At 36.3% G+C, this 24,404-nt stretch overlaps 1 protein-coding gene across 1 annotated transcript in view; it reads left to right on the top strand.

Moving 5' to 3' along the window:
• Positions 1 to 305: 305 nt before the first annotated feature.
• Positions 306 to 24,404, top strand: part of LOC125819273 (probable RNA-dependent RNA polymerase 3) — a 37,521-nt gene continuing 13,422 nt past the window's right edge. Inside the window, exons 1-11 of the mRNA XM_049498741.1 lie at positions 306 to 630; positions 1,831 to 2,047; positions 2,117 to 2,255; positions 9,666 to 9,740; positions 10,171 to 10,321; positions 12,544 to 12,751; positions 12,823 to 12,910; positions 13,010 to 13,153; positions 18,523 to 18,588; positions 18,670 to 18,741; positions 20,608 to 20,714. Coding sequence (XP_049354698.1) covers positions 306 to 630; positions 1,831 to 2,047; positions 2,117 to 2,255; positions 9,666 to 9,740; positions 10,171 to 10,321; positions 12,544 to 12,751; positions 12,823 to 12,910; positions 13,010 to 13,153; positions 18,523 to 18,588; positions 18,670 to 18,741; positions 20,608 to 20,714 — 1,592 coding nt within the window. The remainder of the gene's footprint in view (positions 631 to 1,830; positions 2,048 to 2,116; positions 2,256 to 9,665; positions 9,741 to 10,170; positions 10,322 to 12,543; positions 12,752 to 12,822; positions 12,911 to 13,009; positions 13,154 to 18,522; positions 18,589 to 18,669; positions 18,742 to 20,607; positions 20,715 to 24,404) is intronic.

The raw sequence follows: 24,404 nt of genomic DNA, 5'->3' as shown, positions 1-24,404 counted from the left end.
AATTTTGTGAAATTTAAATATAAAATATAAAAAGATAATTTAAATATGTTTTTGACACGAACTAGCATCACAGTATTTTGGTCAAATAGTATGACTTCACTTGTACGGCATTTAACTTGCAAGAGTGTAGTTGCTACAGTACTAGTTTTGTGCTTCATGACAAGACAAAAGATAAAGAGAAAAAGTAGAAGACTTTACTCTCTTTTCCACTTCCTTTACCAATGTCTTAAAAGCGGGAAAGTAAATGTAATCTTTTGTTTAAAAGTGTGATCACTCACCTTTTTTTGTTTTTCAAGTTTAGGAAAATGGGTGACCCATTTGATGAAGAAATTGATGTTCCTTCGTGTATACTGGATGCACCTTTACCATACTCTGTAGAGACGATGCTCGAGAAAATTTGCAACGAGCAGGGCCAAAAACCACTGGGCACTGGCATTAGAAGGAGGCTAAGCTCTATTGGCGAAAAAGGGTCATTAGAAATGCTCAAAATAATATCGTCTCATCCTATCAAGAAGAGTCTCTCTGCTTTTCTTGTTTACTTGATTGATCGCTACCCGGATTGTCTCTCCTCTAGCCCCTTCAATAGTCCACTCAAACGCTCTTCTTCCCCTCTTCTCTTTCCATCTCCAGGTATTCTTTTTCTTATAATGTTTGTGTACAAGTGCTGAAAGTCTTTGGCAAAAAAACATCATCCATTCTTCAAGTATTTAAAAGAAACAATTTTCATTCTTCTGTTAGATATTCTCAAAAAAACTAAGGGATTCTGCAAAAATTGAGCAGTTCACCTACTATCAACAAAAATTTTCCTACATAATTTCATTAGTTGTTATAAGAAGTTCCTGAAAAAATATTAAAAATCTTAGGCACTATTATTGCTTACGGAAACAAAAAATGTTTGAAAGGTGTGAAGATACATGATTTGCTCTTTTTCTCATTTAGTAACGGAAAGAAGCTAGAGGTTAATTATCTTTACCTTTTACATAACCAAACTATATTTAGATCAATAACTTTTTGGGCTAATCTGATATTGAAGTGATCAAAATATTGATTATGTCTTGTGTTTGAGTTTTTTTCTACATTATTAGAAGCGGAAGTCTCCAACAAACGCCGCTTCTAGCATATTCAATTGAGAAGAAATATATTTCAACTAATAATATTTTTAATATCAAATTACATGAAAAATAAATGAAAGAAAACCATCAAATTAAAAGATTTTGCATAATGTTAAACTCAATTACTGAAAAAATTCACAATAGAATTTTTGGCGTATCTAAAAATAATAATTACGAAATGATGACTTGATTTTTGTGGGATCTGTTAGTTTTCTGATAAATTCAAGTAGAAGGATGAAAATTGTTCACTTTTAAATACCTGTAGGATTTCATTTGCTAAGAATGATACTTTAAAGATGTAGTTTATGTTTGAGGTATAGTTTAAGGATGATTTTGGCCAAAAACTCTAAAAATAGCTTGTTTTGTTGTTAGAATGACTAAAATATTCTTAGAGTATTTGAAAAAAATTATAAATTTAAAAGTGTATAATGGGAAGAGAAAGTAACAAGTTTTATTTTGAAAAAGATATCTTGAGAAATAGAAAAGGTATCAAGGTTGAAATCGTAAAATACTTGGTCAAACGAAAATTACTTAGAAGGTGAAAAATCATAAGTTGAGAATGACCAACTAATGACTTTAAGTTGATTTTGGTTTATAATCACTTGGCTTATAAACACTTGGTGTTTACCAAACGCGTAGTAAGCTAACAAGTCTGTTTGACCATCTTATAAGCTTACCAAACCCCCTCTTACTATATGTTTGTACTTTCTATGCTTAGAAGGTAAACGTGTACAAGGTGAAAGTTCTTCTAAATCAAAGCTTGAGATGGGTTTCTTGGCCTGTGCAAGCCCTCAGAAAGTTGCTCGCCAGTTATCATTTCGCGAGGAGCCTGAATCTAATTGTAGAAGAACCTCACCTAATGTCAGCCAACAGTTGATGATTCTCAATGAACTTGAATTCAGAAAATTGGTTTTGGTACTGAGCTACATTGGATGGTTAGTCCCCTACTACCTTACTGGAATAGCTTACTAATTGTATGTGACTTGAATCTCTGCTGTTGGCAGCAAGAAGTTGGAAGATATTGTATCCCCTCAAATTGCTGATGATATTGTAAGAAAGAAAAATCTTTCCATGACTGATTTTGAATCAGAAATTTGGAATGCTTTTGGAAAAGCATATTATGCTGAGTCGGATAGATCAAAGGTACATCACCTCCCCTCAAAGGCAATTCATTTTTCTAATTAACTCAAGCATAAAGTGTTTCTCACCTTCAATCTTTTCTTTTATGTCATTGCTCAAGTGCATCTTTTTGGTATGGATTTATTTTTCATGGTTTTATATATTTGATAACTACTCTGTTATCAACTTATTTTATCCTAATTTGGTTGCCTTCCTATAATCTGACACGATTATTAAAAGAAAGCTAAAAGATAGAAGTTGTCTAGCATATGCTGAAGGATGCGGGGAGCCATACTCCGATTTTTGTGTTTTGAAGAGTACAATAAAGAGTACATACAAAAGTTTGTTTTTGAAAAATGACGGATCAAAACAATTTGACAACCTTAATATGCAGATGATATTAATTGTTCATATTTGTCAAGGAACATGTGGGGCCATATTTTTTTTAATTGTAGAAGTGTAGAATAAGGTATGTTACTTGGGTCCTTCACCACTTCCCTTGACATTTACATGCCAATGGGTGTCTGGATCATGAAGATCCTTTGGCACGAAACTACAGTACTTGTATGAGTATAAGTAATATAATCATATAAAGAAGTGTGAAAGTGTGGCTTTGACATAGCATTTTTAAGACCTCTTTCCTTTTATGACAACTATTTAATTTTAACTTTCCACATAGCATTTTTAAGACCATAAGATTGAAGGGCATTTTGGTAAATTCTACATATTCCTTTTAAGACCACAATATTCAAATGTCTTCTTCACTTTCTTAAACTTTGTGTTAAGTCAATACCAGGCAAACAAATTGCAATGGAGGGAGTATATCATTTGTGAAAAATAGATGCTTACAAAATTTATGCTTTTGGTGCAGGAACAGAATGATGAAAACATATTTCTGTCTTTTTAAGTGTTTTGATTCTCTGGTATTGGTAATTGCGTATGCATCTTAGTAATCCCTTGATGTTATTTTTGCAGTACCCTTCTTGACACTCCAGGTAGGTCATAGTATTTGGGACAGACCAAAAAATTAAAAGGTAGGTCAATAAATGGAAGGAGGAGTGTGTTGTTTAATGACCTATATTCCAGGTCAATCTAGTTAGAGCCAAAATGCACATCTAATGGAATTGTAAATCTGCATGGCTTTATTAGAGAAAACATGTCCCACAAGTAATACTTAAATATTCAAACATGGGTGTTATGACTAGAATACTTGAAACAGTTAGGAAAAGGAAGCAGAATAGTAATAACAAGAGTTTTGTGGGACAATTTTCTGATTTATAAGAATGGAAAATACGATTACAACTAAATGAAATTGAAAAACATAGAAGTGAACAGCTGGTTCTCAATTGATAGTTCAAACCTACAGATAGAAGGAAAGATGAAGAGAATTTAGAAGAAGAATAAGGACGAAGATAGAAAAAGAGAAGAGAAGAGTGAAGGAGAGAAGGAAATTGTTACCGGATTTCTGGATGCCTCTCTCCTCTGCCAATTCTGTTATTTATAACCATCAAACTCATCTCGCCATTGAGCCTCATTAAATCGCCCTTTATTTTAAATCCTGTTATTACTGTTCACTCCCTCGACTTCTTTTATTTACCCTATCACCTTCAGTTCATAACATACCCTTGGCATTGAAAACATCCTTGTCCTCAAGGATTAAAATCAGGAAATTGAGCCTTAATAGTCGTAATCCTCCCATGTTGCATCTTCTGGTGGAAGGTTGGACCATTGAACCAGGATCTTGACAGCAACAACATTTCCATTATGCACCATTTGTCTTTGCAAAATGTTAACTGGAGTAACTAGGAATTGACCATCATCACCAGTAGAGGGTAAACAAGTCTGAACCAATATTCTATTTCCCACTGTCTTCTTAAGTAAGGACACATGGAATACATGATGGATCTTGGAAGTAGGTGGCAATTTGTAAGCAACATTTCCAATTCTCTGCAAAACCTTAAAAGGACCATAATTCTTAGAGCTTAACTTCAAGTTCTTCCGTAGAGCCAAGGACGTCTGTCTATAGGGCTGCAGCTTCAGAAACACCAAATCCCCTTCCTGAAACACTCTCTCAGTCCTATGTAAGATCAGAATAGAGTTTCATCCTCTCCTGAGCTTTGATGAGATTGTCTTGAAGCAATTGTTGCATTTGTTGTCTCCTCATAATAGCATCTTCAGTAGCGGGAACTGTGGTCTCTGTAGTAGGCCCAAGTGACAAGTGAGGAGGGCAATAACCATAGAGAACCTCAAATGGAGTAAACTGCAGTCCAGTGTTAAAATTGGTGTTGTACCACCACTCTGCTAGTGGTAACCACTGCTTCCACTGAATTGGCTTGCTGGATGTCATGCATCTGAGGTAGTTCTCAATGCACTGATTAACTCTCTCTGTCTGGCCATCAGGCCATCACTCTGAGGATGGTATGCAGTACTGTAATGCAACTGAGTACCTAGTAACCTGAATAATGCTTGCCAAAAATTACTGAGGAACAACCTGTCCCTGTCAGTCACAATAGACTCAGGTAAGCCATGTCGTGTGTGCACATGTTTAAGGAACTTGTGAGCCACAGTGATTGCTATTAAAGGATGAGCCAGAGTCATAAAGTGAGCAAACTTAGTTCTCCTGTCCACCACTACCAAAATAGTCTCCTTGCCCTTGGACTTGGGCAGACCGCTAATGAAATCCATGCTAATGTGCCTCCAGGCTTGATCAGGGATGGAAGTGGTTGCAGTAGTCCAGGGTAATGAACATGTTCCCCTTTGTTCCTTTGACAAACTTCACAAGCAGCTACATACGTATTAACCATTTGTCTCATACCTGGCCAATAGAAGACATGGGTTCACTTTCTAAAGGTGTCAAGTTGGCCTGAATGTCCACCAACTGGGGAGTCATGAAAGATGGATATCAGCTGATAGCTGAATTCCCCAGTACCTCCAATGAATAGTTTTCCCTTCTTCCTTAAGACTCCAGATGAGTACTGATAAAGGTGGGGTCTCAGTTGATCAGTGGTAACTTCAGCAATCATAGCCTTAGCCTGTGCATCCCCTTCATAGCTACTACTGATCTCCAACATCCATTTAGGTTCTACAACACTGAGAGCTAACAATTGTCCCTCAACTGGCTGGTTGGAACCCAGAGTATCACCATTCTCAAACTGCCTAGACAATGCATCAGCCACTCTATTCTCCGTCCCTTTTTTGTATTGTACTGCATAGTCCAAACCCAACATCTTTGTGAGTCCCTTTTGTTGTATAGCTGTGGTAACCTTTTGTTCGAAAAGGTACTTTAAGCTATGATGGTTTGTCCTAACAATAAAGTGTTTATACTGAAGATAGTGTCTCCATTTATCAATGGCATTTAAAAGGCCCCTATACTCCTTCTCATAGATAGATCTACCTCTATGCCTAGGAGCCAACACCTTACTAAAATAAGCAATAGATCTATCTCCTTTCATTAACACTGCACCAATCCCATACCGACTAGCATCTATTTCGACAACAAACTCTTTAGTGTAATTTGGTAAGGCTAGTACATGAGTGTTGATCATAGCTAACTTCAATGTCTCAAAAGTTAGGCCAGACTCCTCATTCTATCTGAAAGAATCCTTTTTGAGTAACTCATTAAGGGGTCGTTTGGTAGAGTGTATAAAATTTACTACAAGAAAAGTGTGAATTACATGAGGATTTTTCTGGGCATTAGTATGAAAATCCGTAGGAAACTTATTTTCCTGCAAATTTTCATACTAATCTCCAGGAAAATTTCCATGTAATTCACACTTTTCTTGTAGTGATTAATACCAAATAGAGTGTATTGGTGATGCAAGCATTAGTAATGCATGTATTAGTTATACTTGTATTAGTTATGCATAGATTATTTCTTATGCATTGTTTGGTTTTGTGTATTAAAAATAGTATGCATAGTATAAAATATTTATTTACAAAAGTATTCTTCACAATTATGGTGGAAAAGATGTAAAAGTACTTTTGAGGGTATTGAGTCTTTAACCATATTAATGCATGTATTAAATCCTTTGCATTACTAATACCTAGAAATCCGTGGTATTAGTAATACACTCCTCAATACACAATAGAGTGTATAACTAATGCTTGATGCAAGCATTAGTTATACATAGCATGAAAAAATGCACCAAACAAGGGATTACTTATACATATAATTAATGCATGCATTATTTTTGCTAATACACTCTACCAAACGACCCCTAAGAGGTCTACATATACCACCATAATTCAATACATATTTCCTATAATAGCCCGTTAAGCCAAGAAACCCCCTCAAGGCCTTGGTTGTGGTAGGCTTTGGCCAGTCAACCATAACCTGAATTTTGCTAGGATCAGTGGACACCCCATGAGCACAAATTACATGACCTAGATATTCTATCTTTGATTGTCCAAAGGAACACTTGAACCTTTTGGCAAACAAGGAATGCTCCCTCAGGATATCAAACACTTTTTTTAAATGTAGCAGATGTTCATCAAAAGTCTTGCTATAAACTAATATATCATTAAAAAAAACCAAAACAAACTTCCGAAGCAAGGATTGGAATACCTGATTCATCAAAGCTTGAAATGTAGCTGGCGCATTAGTTAGGCCAAAGGGCATAACCTTGAATTCATAGTGCCCCATGTGAGTTCTAAATGCAGTCTTGTAAACATCTTCTAGCTTCAGTTTGGTGGGACCAGCTCTCAGATCCACCTTGGAAAAAAATCACAGACCCTTGCAAGTCATCAGGTAAATCATCTATGATGGGAATAGGATATTTATGTTTGATTGTTATCTCATTAAGGCCCCTGTAATCCACACAAAACCTCCATGTACCATCCTTCTTTTTCACCAACAACGCAGGGGAAGAGAATGGGGACTGACTATGCTGAATGATCCCATTTGTCAGCAGTTCAGTGACTTGTTTCTCGAGTTCTTCCTTTTGGTAAAAATTGTATCTATAGGGCCTTAGACTTACATGTGATGTCCTTGGTTTGATGGAATCCTGTGGTCAAATTCTCTTGGTGGGGGTAAGGATTTGGGCTCTGCAAACACCTCCTTATAACCAGATATCAATTCTAGAATAGCAATGTCAACCGGCTCCTGCTCACAACCACTACTAGCCTCTATTAAAAATAAGTGAGCCATTATCGTTTACCCCTTTTTTAGTAGTTTACCCATGGTACTACCACTGATTAGGCTGAGTTGACCATTCTCAGGAATAGCATGCAAGACAACCTTGTTACCCTTCCTTCCAATGGTGACACACCTCTTCTCAAGATCAAATTTAGTAGGATTGAACTTTTTCATCCAATCATTGCCTAGTACAATATCACACCCCCTAGCTTGAGGATCTTGAGATCTTCTCTAAAGGTCTTACCCCCCCATCTTCCAAGTAAAACTGGGGCAACTGGTGCTGCAATACCTGTAATTGCCATCAGCTACATTGACTCTGATGGGAGTGGAGTAAACAGCTTGGTAGTGAGTTTCTTGTACAGTCACTTCATTAATAAAGTTGTGAGTGCTGCCAGAATCAACAAGCACTGATAAGGATCTCTTCTTAACAACCCCACTAACTAGGATAGTGTTAACCCCATTACAATTTCCTGATAATGCACTCAAACACACAACTTCTTGGATATCCACTCCTTCAGCTATCTCAATTTCTACTGTTTGTGCTAAGCTCTCTGAGTGCGTAGGTACCTCTGCGTCAATAGCTATCAAATCTTGTGGGTCGTGAGGCAACTCTTCCTTGGTGCCAACTATGCAATGTAGTTGTTTCATCTTACACCGGTGACCTACTTGATACTTTTCACCACACCTTAAACATAGGTGATTGGCCTTTCTGTGTTCATAAACTTCCGGATGACTCCGTAGTGGGATAGGCCTTGAAGTGATTAATCCTCCAACTTTCTGGACCCCACGGCTGGCAGAAGAGCCAGTGGCCACACCATGATGAACTACAGTTTGAGCTTTCCTTTGTGCAGCCTCAATGGCTTTCTCCTGCATCCTAGCCTGTTGAATGGCATAACTCAAGGTGGTAGGCTTAAGCATCTTGACTGCGAACCTAATTTTTTGAGAGCTCCCATGAAACTGGACGAGAAGTGAGCCTCATTGAGAGCAGGATTTTGAATTATCATTTGAGCCTTCAGATCTTCAAACTTAACCAGGAATTCTCCAACACTTCCAGTTTGTTCGAGCTTGTTAAATTCTTCTACTACATCTTCCATCCACACATCCCCAAACTGCACACATAACTCCTCCTTAAGCTCGGGCCAATTAACCGCACCTCTACTCAACACCAACAAGTTGTACCAGGTTTCAGCATCACTATTTAGGTATAGTGCAGCACCCTCCACCTTCATTGCACTCTATAAAGGTGAAAATACCTCTCACACTTTCGAATCCAAACTTTGGGATCCTGACCTTCAAAAGATGGCAATTCCCATTTAGAGGGGGGGGACAACCACTTGTGGTCTAACAGCCCTACCATCAAAACCAGGTACTGGCAAGAGCCCATCACCTCCCGGAAAAGCACCCTCTTGACCTCGCGGTGGTCTTGTTTCCAGATTCGTCAACCTATCCAGAATCAACTCAAGGGTACCTTGAATGCCAGTTTGAGTTGCACACATACCCCTTTGTTGTTCAACTATCTCATCCAGTAATTGATCATATGTTGCTGTAACTTTTCATCCATGGTTTTCATTCGTGTTCCTACTGCCATGGACAAAACATAGGTCGCAGATTCGAGGCTCTGATACCAATTGTTATGACTAGAATACTTGAAACAGTTAGGAAAAGGAAGAAAAATAGTAATAACAAGAGTTTTGTGGGGCAATTTTCTGATATATAAGAATGGAAAATACGATTACAACTAAATGAAATTGAAAAACATAGAAACGAACACCTGGTTCTCCATTGATAGTTCAAACCTGCAGATAGAAGGAAAGATGAAGAGAATTTAGAAGAAGAATAAGGACGAAGATAGAAGAGAAGAGAAGAGAAGAGAAGAGAAGAGTGAAGGAGAGAAGGAAATTGTTACCGGATTTCTGGATGCCTCTCTCCTCTTCCAATTCTGTTATTTATAACCATCAAACTCATCTCAACCATTGAGCCTCATTAAACTATATAATAGATCCTGGCCCTTTATTTTAAATCCTGTTATTACTGTTCACTCCCTCGACTTCTTTTATTTACCTTATCACCTTCAGTTAATAACAATGGGTTTCTGTCTTCCTCTCTCTTTTCTTTTTCTGTTTCGCAATTGCAAATTGGTAGAGACAACACACATAAGTTGTACTTGTGGTGAAGGTAGTGCGGAAATATATGTACTGTATCTGCTTATTCTTTCATCTATTTTGTGGAGTATCCTTAGCCTAAATATGTCTCAGGTGATGCTGAGCACCTTGTTTTACAGATCTTCTTCATCATTGCAGTACTTAGACTGGAATTGCAGAAAGACACATATCTATTATTGCCACATTAAGCAGAATGGACACTGTACCTTCAAGGTTCGTATTGTTAATCTGTGGTCACTCTTTTCCTGGATCATTTACATTGCAAGCCTTACCTCCTTACATCTGAATCCTCTTTTACAATATAGTGTTAGAGGGAGTATTACCAGCCATTGAAGAACTTTTGCATACTGAGCATAGAAATAAAAAAGAGAAATGTTTCTCTAGCAGTATTTCGTTTCTTTATGTATTGTTCTCTAGTTAGAATGTTTTCTTATTTTTACTTGTGAAAAAAGACCTTTATCTTATTTGCTTTCAGTTTTTAAGAGATTTTAGCACATTCAATGACCATCAATTTTGGCATTAGGATTTCTGTGTAGCATAAAATATGATAGTTTTTAATTTGTGTGTCTTTGTACTCTTGAGAATTATATTTTCTAGTTCTTGGTTTGACATTATTCTAATTATTTGGCTTTGAATTATCAAGGGTCCATACTTGAACACAGCAAGGACTCACTTACAGAGAGCCCTGGGAGATGACAATGTACTGATTGTCAAATTTGTTGAAGATACAAGTTGTGCCAATATAATTGTAGAGGAAGGCATTCTTGTCGGCTTGAGACGTTACCGTTTTTTTGGTAACACTGTATTCTTTTCCTTGATTTATGAATTTCTCTTTTTTTTTTTTTTTTTTTTGTATATTGTACTTCAACGTGTTATTGGTATGTTTTGTTTGAAATTTCATGTTCGTTCTCTTTTAAAAATAACAAATGAAAGAGAAAAAACAAATAATCAAACAACATACCTGTGTAATCCCACAATTAAGGTTTGAAGAGGGTGGAGTGTACGCAACCTTACCCTTACCTTGTGAAGGTAAAAAAGTTGTTTTAGATAGATCCTCGACTCGAGTAATTATGTCACAAATCAAATATGTAAAGTATATACAATAACGAAGAAGTCAAGTTGAAAACAACTAAGAAGAGAACAAGTAGCAACACCAAATAATATGATAACTGAAGCAAAGGAAACAACATATACTGATAAGTGAACTAGACAATGCTTGACTATCTACTAACCTTCTACCATGATCCTCGACCTGCATATCTTCCTATCTATGGTTATTTCCTAGGTCATCTACAGGTGAGCCATGTCTTGTCTTATCATCTTTCCCCAAGACTCCTTTGACCTACCTCTGCCTCTCCTTGTACCTATAGTAGCCAACCTCTCACACCTCCTAACTGGGGAATCTGCTCATATTCTCTTCACACACCTAAACCATCTCAGCCTTGCCTCCCTCATCTTGTCTACCTCGGGAGCCACTCCTACCTTGCCCCGAATTGCTTCATTCCTAATACTCTCTTGGTATGCCCACACATCCATCTCAACATCCTTATTTGCTACTCTCATCTTTTGGACGTGTGAGTTCTTGACTGGCTAACACTCTCCATACAACATATTTGGTCTAACCATCACCTAATAAAAGTTTATCTTTTAAGGTTTGGTTGCACATTCTTATCACACAAGACACTAGATGCAAGCATCCATTTTTATCCACCCTGTTCCAATACAATGTGTAACATCATCATCTATCTCCCCGTCCCATTGGATTATTCATCCCATGTTCTTGAAACTTTCCTTCTTGGGGATGAATTAAGTGTCAATCCTAACTTCCACATTTGCCATGTGGGTTACGTTAGTGAACTTGCACTTTAAGTATTTTGTCTTAGTCCTCCTCAACCTGAACCCTTTAGATTCAGGGTCTGTTTCCAAACCTTCAACATATCTCTTAATACTATCGCGCGACTTGTCAATCAAAACTATGTCATCTGCAAACAACATACACTATGGCACCTCTCGTTGTATATGTCGCGTTAGATCGTCCATTATTAAGGCAAATAGAAACGTTCTAAGAGCTGAGCCCTTGTGCAACCCCATCACGACGGGGAAGTGATCTGAATCTCCTTTCACTGTCCTCACTCGGGTCTTCGCTCCATTGTACATATCCTTAATTGCCATAATGTAAGCTTCATGTACACTTTTAGCCTCCAAACAACGCCATAAGAATCCCCTTTGGTACTTTATTGCAAGTTGTTTTCTAGGTCAATGAACACCACATGTTAGTCCCTCTTCCTCTTTCTATACTGCCCCATCAATCTCCTTATGAGATGTATGACTTTTGTAGTTGAATGCACGACATGAATCCAAATTGGTTCTCGGTGATGGGCAGTCCACTCCTCATCCTCGTATCCACCACCCTCTCCCAAACTTTCATACAGTGACTTAGAAACTTGATACTTATTTAATTGTTGCAATTCTGTAAGAAGAGAAAAAAGCAGCTTGTTGTAAACTTGAAATTCATTGTTAAAAACGTAAAAGAAAGATTACTTATGTAGGAATTTCGAGAATATGATATAAGGAAGTTTTCTGATTCTTGGAATGAGTATTCTACACAATATTCCAAATGATTCTCTTGACTTCCACTTGAGCTTTTAATCTTGAAAAGATGAAAAAAGAACTGCGGTCTAAAATGTTTCTTAGCCGCATAAAAGAGGACTCCTTTGAGTTTATGAAATAGGGAAAATGGTGTAATTCTTGATATTCCAAATTATTGTGGCATAATCATTAAATATATTCCTCAGAATATTTTAATGGTTCTCTTGATTCATTTTAAAAAATAATATTACTTCAGTTCAAGTTTTAATGCTTCTCCTGACTTTCAATAGTCCCCATCATGCCACACTTTCATTATTATTCTTGTTGGTATTGTCAATGTTATTATTATCATAATTGCTGTTACACCTGATAATCACAACCTTTGGTTGGATTTTAATTCTTTTCTGACAATATGGTTCTTGTGCAGTGTATAAAGATGATAAAGAGAAGAAGAAAAGTCCAGCTATGATGAAGACAAAAACAGCTTCTTTGAAGTGCTACTTTGTTAGGTTTGAGTCCATTGAAACTTGTAATGATGGAGGATCCTATGTATTTTCTACCAAAAAAATCAGTCAAGCAAGGTGTCAATTCATGCATGTGCATATGGTTTCTAATATGGCAAAATATGCAGCCAGGTTGGTCTCCTTGATAATCATATTTAATATTTATTGAGCTTGGCAGATAGTAATATTATGCATACATGCAGGCTTTCATTAATTCTATCAAAGACGATTAAGCTTCAAGTGAATCTTGCTTCTGTCACCATTGAAAGAATTGAAGATATACTTTGTCGGGTAGTGACTTTCTGTTTCATATATTTGGACTTCCTGTAGTGATTTTCTGGTAAATATGTCTAACAAATTTGTTTATCCTGTTATTTTAATTAATTGTAGGATGAAAATGGTTGTATTATTAAAGATGAAGATGGCGAACCTCGTATACATACTGATGGAACTGGTTTCATATCAGAAGATTTAGCTATGCATTGTCCCAAAGATTTTGTCAAAGCAGAATATATAAAAGATGAAAACTATGAGGTATGCATAATTTCTTTTTTCATAGAAGTGAAACCGTGAAATTAGGAAGTGTACAGAGTTACAGTTTCAATGCCGTGTAAAGAGCTTCCCTGAGCATCTTCTAAAGAAAATGGGAAACTGAAAGTTACACTTGAACCAAAAGTAGGGTTAAAGATTACGAAATGAAGGTTTAAATTATGCACAATCTAGATTTTTCATAAGCTACAAACAATGTTAAGGAACCTTTGTTTTTAGGAGTTTAAAGAGCGTATGTTGATTTTATACTAAATGACTAATTTGTAATCATTGAGAGGTGGAGATACATGTTTTCCTATTTAATTTGCTGTTTTGTATGAATTGTAACTTTGGTGACACACAAATATCTGTTGGACAAAATGATAATCACACCCAGGATAATGTCCAAACTAAATAACAATAGGGAGAGAGTAACAACGACACCAAATATTTAAAAGGGGTAAATATGATACCCAAATAAGTAATACAATAATATTGATGAAAAACTTGGTAGTGTCAAACGGCTACTACTCAACACTCTTTTATTTCTTACAACTCACAATTATATTACTTCCACACTATTTCTCACAAACTAAGAAATAGTTTGTGGATTACTCTCTCTACTCTCTATTGCTTCTCTATTTTGGCGTGTCCTTACAAATGAGCATAAGTGCTCTATTTATAAGAAAAATTCTGTCCATTTGATGTCACTAATGACATCAATGGAAACTAACAATTCAAACTTGTAGGTAAACAACTTTGACATAAATGTGGTAGCCAATTTTCACAAAGTTTGGCTGCCAAACTCTACCAAAATTCTACCAAACTTTGACTACCAAAACTTTACCAAACTTCCACAAATGTTGCTACCAACTTTCACATTTGTGGCTTGCCAATTTTCACATTTGTGGTAAGTAATTTCAACAAATATGGCTGCCAAATTAATTGTTTTATTCCCACAAATCTCGCCCTTAATTTTGATTTTTCTTCTTTATTCCAAGGCTTGATCTCAATCTCTGAAAATCTTCAAACTTGAGAGGCTTTGTAAAGATATTCGCAACTTGATCATGAGATTTCACATACTTGAGCTCTACCTTTTTCTTGGCAATGCATTCTCGGATAAAGTGATACCTTGTGTCTATGTGCTTGCTTCGATCATGATACACTGGAATCTTGGCAAGTGCTTGCGCAGATTTGTTATCAACACAAATAATTGTGGCTTCAATTTGCGGCAAATTGAGTTCCTTCAACAATCTCCTCAACCAAATAGCATGACACGTACATGATGTTGCTGCCACGTATTCAGCTTCACAAGTCGAGAGAGTAACAATTGATTGTTTCTTTGAACTCCAAGAAATAACACAATCACCCAAGAAAAACACAAAACTCGATGTGCTTTTTCTATCATCAACATCTCCCGCATAATCACTATCACAATATCCCACAAGATTAAAATCATTAGAAGAAGAATAAAATAGTCCAAGGTCGATCGTACCTTTTAGGTAACGTAAAATTCTTCTAGCGACCTTCAAGTCAGTGGAGGTGGGAGCTTCCATGAAGCGACTTACTACTCCAAACGCAAAGAGTGTCAAGTACCTTAGACTTCCTACGAGACTTTTGAACAAAGTGGAATCCACTTTTTCTCCATCTTCAAACTTTGACAATTTTGTTCCACTTTCCATTGGGGTGTTCATAGGGTTGCAATCAAACATGTTGAACTTCTTCAAAATCTCCTTTGTATAGCTTTCTTGAGACATGAAGATGCCTTCCTCCAATTGCTTCACTTCTAGGCCCAAGTAATATGACATGAGCCCTATGTCCGTCATCTCAAACTCAAGGGACATAGCTTTCTTGAAAGCTTCAAATAAACCTGGGTTGTTGCCCGTTAGAATGAGATCATCAACATAAAGACAAACAAGTAGAATATCTCCATTAGTATGAACTTTAATGTAGCATATTCATGGAGACAACGAGTAAACCCATTATCTTGAAAGTATTTGTCAATACGACTATTCCAAACTTGTGGAGCTTGCTTCAACCCATATAAGGCTTTCTTCAACCTCAACACCTTATCTTCATGATTTTTAACCACAAAACCCAATGGTTGCTCAACATAAACTTCTTCAAGATATCCATTCAATAATGCCGATTTGACATCTAGTTGATGGATTTTCCACTTCATTTGCGCCACTAAAGAGATCAATAGACGGATTGTCTCCATGCGGGCTATAGGTGCATAAACTTCCTCGTAGTCGATGCCATGCCTTTGTTTGTAGCCTTTAGCCACAAGTCTTGCCTTGTATCTCTCTACCTCTCCATGGACATTTTTCTTCATCTTGTATACCCATTTGACTCCAATTGCTCGATGGTCCTTGGGAAGAGTTGTTAACTCCCAAGTGTTGTTCTTCTCTATTGACTCGATCTCTTCCTCCATGGCTTGTCTCCACCTTTTGTTAGTAACAGCTTCATCAAAATTCATTGGTTCACTATCAGCAAAGAGACGTCACAAAAAATCAAAATTAGTACTTTTTTCTGGTGTCATCATAGAGTTCTTGGATACTCCTCATCCTATGTGGCCTTTCACTTGAACCCTCTTGAGAAGATGGAGATGCAAGATTTATTGGTGAAGGAGGCGGGGTTGCATCCTGTGCAGGTGCCATGGTCTCATGTTCTTCTTCATCTCCAAAGTATGGAAGAAAATCATATGTTCTTTATTTCGGAGTCTCCCGATTCCATGATGCTTCTTCATCAAATTCAACATCACGACTCACCACCACCTTGTTATTGCTTGGATTGTACAATTTGTAGCCTTTTGAACTCGCGTCATAGCCAATAAACACATACTTGACACTCCGATCGTCAAGTTTAGCTCTCCCTTGATGTGGAACATGAACATAGGCTATGCTCCCAAAGATTCTCAAGTGCTTGACACTTGGCTTTCTTCCACTCCATGCTTCTTGAGGCGTTTGATCTCGTACATTTTTTGTTGGAGACCTGTTGCTCAAATAAGCTGCACAAGAAATAGCCTCGGCCCAAAATTCTTTTGGTAGATGTTTAGCTTTCAGCATACATCTAGCCATATTAAGAATTGTTCTATTCTTTCTTTCTGCAACTCCAATTTGTTGGGGAGAGTAAGGTACCGTTAGAGGGCGACGAATTCCATGAGATTGACAAAAGTCATTAAATTCTTTTGAAGTGAATTCGCCTCCTCTATTAGACCTTAATGCTTTTATTTCATTGCCAATTTCTTTTTCTACAAGTGCTTTAAAATTGGCAACAAAAACTTCAGATTTTTGCTTCAAGAAGTATACCCAAGTCTTTCTACTGAAATCATCAATAAAGAGCAAGAAGTATTTTCTTTTACCAAAAGAAGGTGGATCGATTGAACCACACACATCGGTGTGTACAAGTTGGAGTGGCTTACTTGTTCTTGATATAGTCTCCTTTGGAAAACTCCTCCTTGCATGTTTTCCAAGAAGACAAGCTTCACACAACTGATTTAGATGGTTGATTGATGGAATCCCATCAACCATGTTCTTGTCTCCCATTGATTTGAGTGCTTCAAAGTTCAAGTGCCCAAATCGCATATGCCAACACCATGAGTCATCTTGCATATTAGCCTTCAGACACTTTGCATTGATGGTTTTAAGATTCAAAGGGAACAACCTATTCTTTGCCATATGCACTTTAGCAATTAAGTTGTTACTTGAATCTCTAAGCCAAAGATGCATATTTTTCATATGAATATGATATCCTTTTTCAAGAAGTTGACCCAAACTCAAAATTTTACTTTTCAATCTTGGCACATAATAAACATTGTTAATCAATTTATGGCCACCATCTTTACAGGATATCAGAATCATACCTATCCCTTCAATTTGGATCTTTGAGGTATCTCCAAAAGACACATTACCTTTCACCGTCTTCTTTATCTCCACAAACTTATCATTGTGGCCACACATATGATTACTTGCTCCATTGTCAAGATACCATGAACTACAATCATCTGTATCTTCTTTGAGTGCTAATAACAACGTTGACTCATCTTCGTCTTTGTTGTTGTCAACAAGATTAACTGTCTCTTCAACATTACTACGACATTCCCAAGAGTAATGTCCAATTTTATGACAGTTATAACACTCAATTTTAGATTTGTCATACCTCATTTCATTTGTACCTTGATAGGCTCCACGTCCTCTTCCTCCTCGTTGACACGGCCACGACCTCTGAATGACTGGTGACTCTTATCTTTATTGTTGAATTTATTAGTATAACTTCTTCCTCTTCCACGGCCCCCACAACCTCCACGGCCTCGCCATTGTCCATTTCCTTTGTAACTTTTCTCACCTTCAAATCCTTTGAAGGATGCCTGAGTTTTAAGAAGTTGCTCTAGTGGCTCTTCTTTTCTCCTTTTCATTTTCTCTTCGTGGGGTAGTAAAGAACCTTCCAATGGTAAGTGTGGCTATAAATACTTTGTAAGAGTAAAAGGGGAATTTTAAAGTTAAGGTGTATCTGATAATAGAAAGGTAACATTCTTTTTGGGACAAACAAAAAGGAAAGTGTGTCACATAAATTGGGAGATCAATTGATACTCTACGGTGAAATCCTTTAAACCTTGCAAAAGTAGCTATGATTGCTCTTCTTCTTCAAAAGATCAAATAGCTCCATAAGAAAATGACCTAAAGACTATTTACTGTTGTCTAAAAATCGTGACCAAAATTCCCTTTTTAGGTGCCAAGTGTTCCCGCCAAATGAAATGTGGATCACACTTTTCAGAATTTTTCTTCCGTGAATTTGTGTGGTCACACTTTCAAGTGTGCCAACACCTTTTGTTCCAATTTCTTCTCAAATATTTTGCCAAGAAGTGCGAAGTGCACTTAAAAGTGTGCAGACACTTTTCTCCTTCTTGTCTTCTACATTTCTCCATACTAGTCAAATTTTCACCATCTAAAAGTTTGCCCTGCACTTTCTAGTGCGTCCACATTTTCTTGGATTTGGCCTCCACAATTTCTCTCCCAGAAAGTGTGGCCAACACAATAAAGTGCTGACACACTTTTCTTTGCTCTTTTTCAAATTTCTTACTTTCGATCAATTGAGTCCAAAAGCTTCCTATCTTGCAGAGTTTGTTCTTTTTCCGTTCCTTGTACATTATTTTGCTTCTTTAACACTGCAACGTCTGAAAGACAGCAATATTACATAAGTTTTGGCTAGAATGATCAATTTAAGACTACAAAACATAAAGATACAGATATGGATCAGATGGCAAAATATCAACTTATCAAAACTCTTTGGGATTGTGCATCATCATTTGCCTCTGCTGATATTTATTTATTCTTGGGCTGGTATAACTCCATCAATCATATAATTTTTCTCAGAATTTTGTTGATATCGTGGACCTTGATGCAGAAAGAAGAGAGAGTGTATCTTGGAATAGGGAACCGGTAACTAATCTATGAATACTTTATTATATTTGATTTTCCAAAATAAGCTTTCATTAATTATCTCATTGTTCTTCCTCCAAGCCTTTGTTGATGCAGTGCCGTTTGTTCTTCAATGGTTGTGCTGTGAAGGGTACTTTTCTTGTCAATAGAAAGGTATTTCTGCATCTTTCAATTAAGATATGTTATATGTTTAATCTTCTATCTGATTATTTTTTGTTAGCTTTGTCATATCACATAAGTCCTAGATCATGCAGCAAAAAAAACAAAGGATGTCTGATATATGAATGTTCCCATGTATGCTTCTGAGCATTTCATTTATTTGACCAATACTGAAGAATACCTATTGATGTACCGCAAACTCTTCTCCGTTTTACTCTTATTTCCTCAGCACATCAAGTTTAAACTAATTCCAACATCTAAAAAACAATCTTAAAGAAGGAAGGAATTGTTCATGAAAAATGTTCCCATGTATGCTTTTGAGCATTTCATTTATTTGACCAATACTGAAGAATACCTGATTGATGTACCACAAACTCTTCTCCGTTTTACTCTTATTTCCACAGCACATCAAGTTTAAACTAATTCCAACATCTAAAAAACAATCTTAAAGAAGGAAGGAATTGTTCATGAAAAATGTCCAAGAAAGTTTTAATAAGAGGTTGCCTTAATTTAAACTTGCCATGATCTGTTAAGAGTAGTATTTGATAAAAAATGTAGCATGCCTTTCTTTATTATTGCTTAATGATCAAAAACTCGAAATTTATTATTGAAGATTACAAATCTATTATTGAAACAAGAAGTGATAAACTATTGAAAAATGAATATGAGTTATAATTAGCCACACATTTGTACATCTGCTTATGTCTGTCCTATCCCTGGTTGGACTATGTGATATGTTTTGATTTCTGTTAAGTTTTTCATGGTATTTTATTTGATGCACCTATTTTCATTCAAATACTTTGACCATGTATTTGTCGGAGCACTTTCTGCATTTATCCTAATCTCTCGTCACGCACGTTGCGTGTGTACCCCTTATCTAAGAGTATAAAAACACCACATAAAGAACATGTCCAACTTGAGAGACTGTATATCTTCTTGCATACTTTTCTAATAATTCAAAGCACTTGAAGAAATATTTGACATGATGGAAGAATCAATTAACATATGTAATTGTTTATCTATCAATAAAGAATTACTCAAAGAAATATTTTGTTTCTCAAAATTGAGAATCTTCTAATTGCTCAATTATCTTCATGCATTGACATGGATATACCAAAGAGGTAGTGATATAAAAACAAAATCATAGCTAGAGAAGATTGGAACAATTATAGAAGGAACATAACTCAAGTAGAAGTGCGAATAAAGCTAGCATGCTTCTTTGCAATTCAACTTTTATCACTAGACATCATATAAGAAATCAAATACTCAAAGGAACATCGTTTTCTATTAAGTTACTGTAGTATATGCATGTAGTTGATTCTTTGTGGAGCAATTTTCTGGTTATTGTTGTTATTTTCTTTTTTGGATAACCTATTTTGCTGGATAATTTAAAATAGGTCGGCATTGTGTTTAGAAGTTTTCAGGTAGTCCTTTCAAAAAGAGTAATTTTAAAACTACTTGCATAAAGTTTTTTGATAGTCTTTTGACAGCACTAGTTAAAATAATACTACCGCTAGCCCTATTAGTTCTTCATCCAGTTACCCTAATGTCCTCTAGCTAGAAGCTTATCCCTCAAAGAAGCTTTCTTAGTTTACCTTCTTTAATTGGAGAAACAATTTGACTTGTACATTTTCTACTGCAATTCCATCTTTGACCAGTTATTACAATATATATCGTGTTCTGTGTTTGAACTTTAACTTGCCAGCTAGTAAAAATCCTAGGTACCTTTTTGATAGTTTTTCGTATTGATAAAAAAATCAGACTGTTGTTATGTGAAACTTTATCCCCCCTTTATTTGGTTGGTTCATGTGTTGCTATTTAGTCTTCAATAATTGCCTCACTTTTTCATCATTCTCATAGATTGGATTACGAAAAATTCATATTAGACCCTCAATGGTGAAGGTTGAGATAGACCCAACAATTTCAAGTATACCAACTTTTGACTTATTGGAGATAGTTGCAATCAGGTATCCTCTTTATCTCCTGGGCACTGATTCACAGTTGAAAATTGAGTAAAATACTTGTTCTGAGTACAAATGATATGTTTTGTATTTGGAAACTGAAAAAAGTCGTTATCTTTGTCAATTTTGCTGAATGAGTTCCTCTCATATGAGAGTTCTTCCATTAAATAGAAAGAATTCTGATTTACATTTCTTAAAATCTGCTATATATTCCTAAATATATGCTATTCCTAATTGTAATATCTCTGAAAATATGCTACATTAATCTATTGTATCTCTTATCATCATTACACAAATATTTAGAGTTATAACATAGATATGTACAGATATTTAGAATCTGTCCAATCATGCTAACATCCCCCCTCAAATTGATGCCGGTGGATCAAAAAACATCAATTTGCCTACCAGAAACTGATGACGTTGTCGTGCCATAGACTTTGTAAACACATCAGCTATTTGATGATCACTGGATACATGTGGAAGGGTAATGACTCTCTTATCTACAACTTCTCTGATATAATGACAGTCCACTTCAATGTGTTTGGTCCTTTCATGATAAACTGGATTAGTAGCAATCTGAATAGCACTTGTGTTATCAACATGGAGAGGAGTGGGATTAGATTGAGTAAATCCAATTTCTGCAAGTAAACCACGAAGCCAAACAATCTCAGAGCAAGCAGTAGACATTGCACGATATTTAGATTCGGTGGAAGATTTTAATACACGGTCTTGCTTCTTGCTTTTCCAAGATATCAAGGAATCTCCAAGAAACATGCAACAACTCGTGATGGAGCGACGAGTATCAGGACATCCAGCCCAATCAGAATTACTAAATGCATTAAGCTGAATCTCAGAACCACTAGGAAAGAATAATCCACTAGTAGATGTTCCCAAGAGATATCGAATGATGCGACGGACAACCACCAAATGTAGATGGCGTGGAGCATGCATAAATTGACTCACTTGTTGAACTGCAAAAGATATATCAGGCCGAGTAATAGTAAGATAATTTAGGCTCCCAACTAATTGCCGATACAAAGTTGGATCAAGAAGAAGATCTCCTTCCGCATGACAGTATCTTACATTCAATTCCAATGGAGTATTTACAAAGGAAGATTCTTGAAGACCAGCCAAACCAATCAAGTCCTGAGTATATTTCTGTTGATTCAAGAACACACCTAAAGAATTATAATGAACTTCTAACCCCAAAAAGTATGTAAGAATACCAAGATCTTTCATATGAAAAGAATCCTTAAACTGCTTGATGTTTGCGTAATCAAGACACAACTTCCAATGCAAGTGTCTACGATCATACAATAGTAAAGTAACCCAACCAAGGATTGGGATCGTTCCCAAGAGAGTGGTTTTGAGAATTAATAGAAAATTTAGTTCTAACTAAAGACATTAAAGATTAAAAACATTGTAAATTAAAGGGGGACAGAAGAGTGTTAATTAACAATGGAGTTTTGTCACTAGTAAGTAAAAACAACAAAATAAACAAGGATGTCTAAGTAATGAGAGGAGATCCTTGGGATGTGACGGGAATACAAGTTAAGCTAGATTATTGGGTACATGCTTTCGATAGAAGATTCATAGAATAATTGTGACTAGGCTAAACTTTAAGGGGGATAAGCTCTCATTCGAGCAATTTACCCCGTTTCAAATGCGTTCTTCTCGGACACCCACGTGTCGCATGAAGACTAGTCTACGTGTTAACCCACTCACTCTCTCGAGTTAAGTGTGTGGGAATGAGACTAGGATTCACTCTCTCGAGCTGAACTTCATGTCGACCCATTCCCACCGGCCATCAAATTAGTAGTTTTAGTTTTACGACCTCTCTTTCTCTCGCAAGCCGAAAAAACATAAATAAACTTGTATTTGCAACTACAAATTCATTAAATTCATCCACAATTAAACTATGATTAAACTATCAGCAAGCAAGACCCAACAATTATCTTAACCTATATTCGCTAAATCACACCCCAAAAATTTGGGGTTTTAGCCACACATGTATAAGAGATAGAAATTTATATACCAAATTGAGCTCGCATTCAATTGGGTATGAAGATTTAAGTCTTAATACAGGCCAAAATCGAAGAATCCAAGAGACCTAAATTCAAATTTTGAAGATGAAACCCTTTGGATCTTCAAGTCTTCAAAACCCTCTCAAACTTAGAGCAAAAATATCAAAAAGTACTATTCTATATAAAAATTATAATAATTGTTCCACACCTAAAACTATAACTCTAACTAGTATTTATAGTTTTCACAGATTTGTGCTACAGCGGATCATTCGGCGTCTCGGCAATTCACCTTTTGGTGTAGTTAATCGCCGTCTTGGACCAGTCTTCAGCATCGTCGTGCTCTGGTTCATTGGGCGATATGGTACTGCTTCGCAGAACTTTTCGGCGATGCGCCGACTGCTCCTTTTTTCCCCCAACTTGATTCTTTCCTTCAAGGCTCAACACACTGGAATAAAAGGCGAAGTAAGACCCTTCAGCGATCCGCCAAGTGGACTCGGTGATCCTCAAGCCTTCATTTCTTCGTTCTTTTCAACCTTTTCGTTCCTTTTTGCGATGTAGTGTCCATGTTTTCCTTCAAACTTCAAATACTCTAAAACTTAAGGGTTTTCATCAGATATTGAGATAAAATAAGCATTTGAGGACACAATTTCTATCAAAATATAGCCCTAAATGAGTCTAATTTGTGGACTCATCTGTTAGCATGATTGGACAGATTCTAAATATCTGTACATATCTATGTTATAACTCTAAATATTTGTGTAATGATGATAGGAGATAACATAAATTCATGTAGCATATTTTCAGAGATATTACAATTAGGAATAACATATATTTAGGGATATATAGCAGATTTTTAGGAATGTAAATCAGAATTCTTTCTATTTAATGGAAGAACTCTCATTTGAGAGAATTCATTCAGCAAAATTGGCATCATCAACACCTCCAACTTAACTTTTGCTTGTCCTCAAGCAAACTCAAGTTCAGTCGTTAAAAAAAAAAGGGTGTCTCGAACAGTGCTACACAAGACTCAATCATGAATGCACACAACAAGACTCAATTTACTTATGCAAAGATCAAACGTGCACCCAAAGATTCAAATTGTGACTCACCAATATCAAAGAATCTCATGCTCACAATACTTGTTTCAAATGCAAGTTCAAGCTCAACCAAAGTGTTCGAACCCCTCACACAAATGATGATTCCATTCTCACACGCAAATGTATAATCAATTTAAAGTTCAAGAATCAGATACAATGCTCACACTGACAAAGATGAACACAATGCATGCTTTCACCCATAGGTTTGCTCGTATTTTTCAATTAACATTTGTTTCATCTCACTCAAGATCAAAAAAGTCTTTTCAAGGCTTATAATGGGGCTGAGTGCACATGTATGATCATTTAGGCTCAGTGACTTTCATTCTCATGAATTGTGGTGCTCACAACCTTTCTTTCCTTTTCCTTCATCATTCTCTTTAGTTCTCATAAGTCATCCTATTATTCAGTTTCCATGGACTAGTTGGGAACCCCATTCTTTTGTACTTTATTCCACAACTTTCTTTTTCATTCTTTTTCTTTTTCTTTCTCTCTTTTATTTTTTATTTTTTATATGGAGGGGTTTCATTTTTCTTCAAAACCATGGGTAAGAGGAGACTTTCTTTGCACTTCTTGAC

This window comes from Solanum verrucosum, unplaced genomic scaffold (assembly GCF_900185275.1).
Source record: "Solanum verrucosum unplaced genomic scaffold, falcon-dt-bn FXZP01000207.1, whole genome shotgun sequence".
In the NCBI taxonomy this organism is placed as follows: Eukaryota; Viridiplantae; Streptophyta; class Magnoliopsida; order Solanales; family Solanaceae; genus Solanum; species Solanum verrucosum.
The sequence above is the reverse complement of the archived record's forward strand: the minus strand, read 5'-3'. Positions and strand labels throughout refer to the sequence as shown.